General features: G+C 31.1%; 1 protein-coding gene across 1 annotated transcript in view; it reads left to right on the forward strand.

Annotated features, from left to right (window-relative positions):
• Positions 1–282: 282 nt before the first annotated feature.
• The window catches only part of LOC111373760 (probable LRR receptor-like serine/threonine-protein kinase At3g47570), a 12,353-nt gene continuing 6,094 nt past the window's right edge, over positions 283–6,541 (forward strand). The window contains exons 1-11 of the mRNA XM_022996322.1: positions 283–469; positions 747–783; positions 906–985; positions 1,611–1,661; positions 1,792–1,862; positions 2,240–2,253; positions 2,297–2,387; positions 2,452–2,454; positions 2,573–2,704; positions 3,409–3,474; positions 3,998–4,067. Of these exons, the coding sequence (XP_022852090.1) occupies positions 283–469; positions 747–783; positions 906–985; positions 1,611–1,661; positions 1,792–1,862; positions 2,240–2,253; positions 2,297–2,387; positions 2,452–2,454; positions 2,573–2,704; positions 3,409–3,474; positions 3,998–4,067 (802 nt within the window). The remainder of the gene's footprint in view (positions 470–746; positions 784–905; positions 986–1,610; positions 1,662–1,791; positions 1,863–2,239; positions 2,254–2,296; positions 2,388–2,451; positions 2,455–2,572; positions 2,705–3,408; positions 3,475–3,997; positions 4,068–6,541) is intronic.

Here is a 6,541-nt window from a genome sequence, read left to right on the forward strand (position 1 = left end):
AGAGATCAAGGATATGACAATGGAGCTAACATGAGCAGGAGAGTATGACAATGGAGCTAACATGAGCAGGGGACGCAAATGTGTACATAAAAGGTTACTTGAAATAAATCCTAGAGCTTTTTATACTCCATGTGGTTGTCATAGCCTTAATCTAGCATTATGTGATATGCCAAATTGTTGTTGTAAAGCTAAGTCCTCTTTGGAGTGATACAAAGCATCTATACAGTGTTCTCTTCTTCTCCGAAGCGATGAAAAATTTTTAAATATAAGGTTGAAGGTTTGATGCTTAAGCCATTGTCACTAACATGCTGGGAAAGTCATGTTGAAAGTGCCAAGCCTATAAAGGAGCAATATATACGAATAAGAGATGATTTACTTGACTTGGTAAACATTGTTGAGGATCCTAAAACAAAGAGTGAATCTGAGTCATTATCAATATATGAACTTGAGAATTTTGAGTTATTGCTTGGTATGGTCATTTGGTATAAGTTGTTGCATGCTTTCAATACTGAGTCTTTAGTAATATATGAACTTGAGAATTTTTCCTTATTTGCTTTCTGATCTTCTATAGAAAGCGTTCATTCTTTTTAATGTTCCAAAGTTTGGGTATTGTGTTCAAAGCTGTTATTTCATAAATAAATTTAATGACTATTATTGAATGTGATACATTATACTTGCTTGTAAGAATAAGCATTGGCATTACATCTCACTGTAATTTAATCCATATCTTTTATGTTTCGCTAAAGATGATTTGGAGTATGTAGTTGTTGGAATATCTGACATGTAATTATTTTTTCTGTAGTTTGTCATTGAGAAGGTTTCGTAGACGCACATTTATATGGAACGCCTGGCTTGGAATGATAAGAAAAAAAGAGAACCAATCACACCCACTACTTTTTAATTAGGAAGAGCATTGTTGAGGTTTTTCAAGAACGCGAGGCAATTTCCTTTGGTGATCAAGAGCCCATTCTTCATCCAGTATCGGGTAAAAAATTTCAAAGTAGGATTTGAAGTCGTGGATGCTATACTAAGATGATCATCAACTTAGATAGATGCTTAAAATAATTTTATTATGTAAAACTAATTCATAAGATACATAGATGTGCATAGGCACACTTGTCTTATTATTTAGCCTTGCATTTCCTTTGCTAGAGGCTTTTAATTGTGGCCATTGTTCTGTGATTTTGGATATTTGTTGATTTTTAATTTTTATTGGTGCATTATGTATGAGCTTTCAATTCCTATGTTTAATATAGTTTTGAGTTGGGCTTTCAGTTTGTTTTGGAATATTATTTATTGCACAGATTTACCCATGGCCATCTACCAAGAATGATCTAGTCGTTGAGGCTATTGGGATATAATGTGACTCATCTAGTATGCAACTATTTTGTATGTTATCTATTATCAAGAAATGTTGTTCTGTTTTTTAATTTATTCACCTTCAAAAAGACTTGGTTTCTATCATTCTAGTTTTCATGTTCATACATGTATGTATGTTACATGTTTAACTATGCTTCTTGTTGATTCTTGAGTTGGTTTGGTAATAAGAAGCAAGGCTCAAATATCTAAGGCAAAGGCGGGCAGTTTCTTTTGATGTTTCTTTTTTGAAGCATCAAGTATGGAAGGGAAGCTATTGAATGGAAAGGAAGCTCATCTTCAAGGTAACACAAGATACTTCATCAAGCTACTTGATCCTGTCATTCAAAGAATGGAGTTGGTATCGGTGTGAAATATAGGATAGAAAGTTTTGATATCAGAATGAAGCATAAATTTTTTCATTGATGATTGTAGGAGTGATAGAAGGTAGGTTTAGGAAAGACAATGCAATGAACATTTATTGGCTTGTTATGACTGGTTATGTGGTCCACCCAATGTCATTCATGATACTCTTATCTTTCTTATGAACCTCTTCGTTGCTGAACTTATATCATGTTTCATCTGTTAAAAATGCCACTTGTGTCATCATTTTCGATATAGGTATATCTTGGTAGTAGTGTATTTACATAGTCAGTAGAATTTTAATGTTAAATTTAGCATTTTAATTAGAGTAATACTATTTGTCCTCAGTGGGGATGAACCCCAGTCTACATGGCGCTATCATGGCATTAAATAATATGTGAAATTAAATGACTAATTTAATTTCACCTATCATTTAACCTATCATCTAGCGCCATGTAGACTCGGGATGCATCCCCACTGGGGTTACATAGCATTATTCTTTTAATTATATGAACTGCAGCTAATCAAGGGAAGGTGTTTCACTACTTACTTGAGATGCTTTAAACTTTATTTATAGGCTGATTTCTAGTCTTCCTGAAAAACTAACGATTGGCTACATTTTTGTGTTTAAATTTAATTTACCAGAGATTATTATAGTCCACATTAAGGTTGGCTCCCAAGGTTGGACGTCATGTTATTACTCTTATTTACTTAACTATGTTGTCCTTTTAGGAGGTAATGTTCATGCAAGATATCATGTTCAAAATTGATTTAAACAAGTATTCTCATACTATTTTGGTAACAATTTTCTTTCTTTTATTGATCCATTCTTCATTTTTTAATGCTCATACAGATATCACAAAAAAAAGAAAGTCGAAGCACGTGTCAACCGCTATTCATCCAAACTGCAGCAAATAGACTCCCATCTCCTCCTGGGCAACGACAATCCTCTAATCAATTACACACCCTTTTTGCTCTATGTGATGTAAATAGGTTCACAACTCAATTTAGGTTGAAGTTACAAGGAATTTTTTTTTTGTGGTAAAATATTAGATATTTTGGGTTATGTATCGACTATTAGTACTTGTTATATGTGCAATATGATCTTATTTTTGTAGCGAAATGTTAATTTTAATTTTTTTTATTCTTAAAATAGCTAATTTAAATTGTTTTGTGGTTGTTGAAAATTGAAATAATAGACAATATTAGCAGGAACAAATAATATTGGCTATTAAAACATTAATGTTCACCCGCCAAAGATTGGTTGCAAATGTGTAAATTAATAAATTGTAAAATGTTAGGAGCAGCCAAATAGGTACCCTTTACCGACCATAGTTTGGTCGCTGGATATCTTCTATTAGGGATCAACAATTGGTTGTTGTCCGATATATATTTAGCAACCAATTTCGTGGTCGCTGAATGTCCCTTATCAGCGACCACACACTAGGTCATTGGATGTCTACTATTAGCGATCAACATCATGGTCGCTAGATGACTCAGCCCAAATTTGCCTTAACCAGCCACCACGGTTGAAGCCTTTACCGACCAATAATTAGTCTTTGTACATTATAAATATAAAGCGACCACAAGCTTAGTCGCTGGAAATCTATTATTACCGACCAGCATTTGGTCGCGATATGTTACAGACATAGCGAACACGAGATTGGTCGTTGCATGTCTTATATGCAGCGACCATACTTTGCAAGTTCACCAACGACCGCGGTTGAAGCATTTAGCAACCAATTATTGGTCGCTGTAAGTATTTTCACGACCACAGTTCAAGCTTTTAGCGACCAATAGTTGATCTCTGTAGGTTTATGTGCAGCGACCACACTTTATTGGTCACTAAAGAACTTCACATACAGACCAATCAGCAACCACTTTTTTTTGTTGTGATTATCGAATTTAAATTCGTAGGTACTTCTTCTCTTTCATTAGATCTATTTTGTATTAATTTAACATTTTATATTTTAAAATCTCTATCTAAATGGATTGACAGGAAATATTCCAAATGAAATTGGAAACCTATCAACAATTGAATAACTATGACTGGGGATCAACAGTTTGAGTGGTATGTAATTACATCTCTTAAACTTATGTTATTTATTAAATCAAATCGTAAAGCTTGACAAGATGTCAAGGCTAACCTTCTAGCTTTTACAAGCCTAAATGGGCTAGCATAGAAAAGCGTAAAGTGTGATTTGGTGGAAAAGCTCAACTTAGTGCTTAGACGCTCTGTTTAAAACACTAATTAAATCTATTAAATTTGTTCATTTAGTGTCTTGAAAAAGATTTATACCACAACTTTAACTATAAAGTTGTCATGTATAACAAAGATTTTTATGCCGGTATTTTTATGCTGGTGAAAAATCTAAATAAACTTTAGGTTTTCACCTATGCATTTTACACTCTTTTGGCAAATGTTTTTTGAAATGTGTGGTATTTTCCAAATAACTATTAGAAACACATCATAATCACATCAAATCCTAAGTACCCAACATGCTTATACTTGCTAAGCTTTTCAATATTAATTCAATTTAGTTTTTTTATTTTTAATTTCTTAGTTTGAGGACCTAGAATGCATTATCAGTTATAAAAACTTTAAATTTAAAATGGTCACATTTAACAATGATTTTTATGTTGATGGGAATGTAGATGAACTTTAGGCTATCTCTTAGTCGTTTTACAATCTTTTGACAAATATTTTTAAGCATGTTTAACATTTTTCAAATAATTATTAGAAATATATTATGCGACAATAACTTTATAGTTACTTAATCATCAACTTCAAATTAGTTGGTACTCCCTCTCTTCCATAAGATCTATATTTTTTTGTGTTAATTTAACATTTGATGAGCATTAGGTTTCCAGTCATGCATTTTACACTTTTGACAAATTGTTTTCGAAATATATGGTATTTTTCATGTGATTATTAAAAATACAGCATAATTACTTTTAATCCAAACTACCCAATATGCTTGAGATGAAGATGGATAATACTAGGGCTAGTTTCATTATAATGTTTTAGTTAGTACTTGCTAACCTTTTAAATATTAATTGAATTTATTATTATTATTTTTTTTTTTATAGTTTGCGGACCTAGGATGCAATTTCAGTTGTGAAAACTCTAAAGTTAAAACTGTCACCTATCACAAAGATTTTTTTACGAGGATTGAAAATATATATGAATTTTGGGTTAGCAATTAGTCATTTTACAATTTGTTAGACAATAACTTCACAGGCACTTAATCATCGACTTTGAATTAGTTTGTACTTCCCCTTTTCTATAAGACATCTAATGAACTTTAGGTTTCCATATATTCAATTCATGCTCTTTTGACAAATGTTTTTCAAAATGTATGGTATTTTCCAAATAAATGTTAGAAATACAGCATAATTACATCAAATTCAAAGTAACTAATATACTTGAGAGTTGAGATGAAGATGTATACTGCTAATCATTATACTATTTGGTTAGTACTTGCTAATATTTTAATTATTATTTGAATTTATTGAGGACCTATGGTGCAGTTTCACTTACGAAAACTCTAAATTTAAAATAGTCGCCTTTTAAAAGGATTTTTTTTTGTAGTGATGGAAAATCTAAATGAACTTTAGGCTTACACCTACACATTTTCAACTATTTTGACATGTTTTTCAGAATTTATGGCATTTTTCAAATAATTAGTAAAAATATATCATACAACAACAACTTGTAGTTAATAATCAACTTCAAATTAGTAGGTACATCATGTCTTTCATAAGATCTTTTTGTGTGTTAATATATTACTTGATGAACTTTAGGTTTCCACCTATGCATTTTACGCTCTTTTGACAAATGTTTTTGAAATGTAATTTCCAAATAGTTAATATAAATACAACGTGGCTACATCAAATCAAAAGTACCCAATATGCTCGGGATAAAGATGGATACTGCTAGTGGCTAGCCTCACTATAATGTTTAGTTAGTAGTTGCTAATCTTTTCAATATTAATTTAAATGATCACCTTTAACAAAGATATCTATGCTTATGGAAAATCTAAACAAGCCTTATGCTACCACCTAGTCACTCTATACTCTTTTGACAAATGCTTTTCATCATGTATGGCATTTTTCAAATAATTATTAGAAATATATCATGCAACAATAATTTCATAACAACTTAGTCGTCAACTTCAAATTAGTTGGTACTTCTTCTCTTTCATAAGATCTAGTTTTGTTAATTTAAAATTTGATGAACTTTAGGTTTTCGCTTATGCGTGTTACAATCCGTTGACAAATGTATTCAAAATGCGTGGTATTTTCCAAATAATTATTAGAAATGCAACATAATTGCTTCAAATCCAAAGTACCAAACATGATTGGGATAAAGACGGATACTGCTCACGGTTAGCATTGTTATAATTTTTAGTTAGTACTTGTTAATCTTTTCAATGTTAATTGAATTTTTTCTTAAATTCTTTAGTTTGAGAACCTATGATGCAATTTAAGTTACAAAAACTATAAATTTAAAATGTTCACTTATAACAAAGATTTTTATGCAAATGGAAAATCTAAATGAATTTTAGGCTACTACCTAGGCATTTTACTCTCTTTTGACAATTTTTTTTTCAGCATGTATGGCATATTTCAAAAATTATTATAAATATATCATGCAACAACCACTTCATTGTTACTTAATCATCATCTTCAAATTAGTTTGTAATTCCTCTCTTTCATAAGAGCTATTCTTTGTTAATTGAACATGAATAGATCAAATTCTATATGTTTAAATGGATTGACACAAAATTTTCCATGGGTTAATTTGAAACCTAGTAGTACT

This window comes from Olea europaea, unplaced genomic scaffold, assembly GCF_002742605.1.
Source record: "Olea europaea var. sylvestris unplaced genomic scaffold, O_europaea_v1 scaffold116, whole genome shotgun sequence".
NCBI lineage: Eukaryota > Viridiplantae > Streptophyta > Magnoliopsida > Lamiales > Oleaceae > Olea > Olea europaea.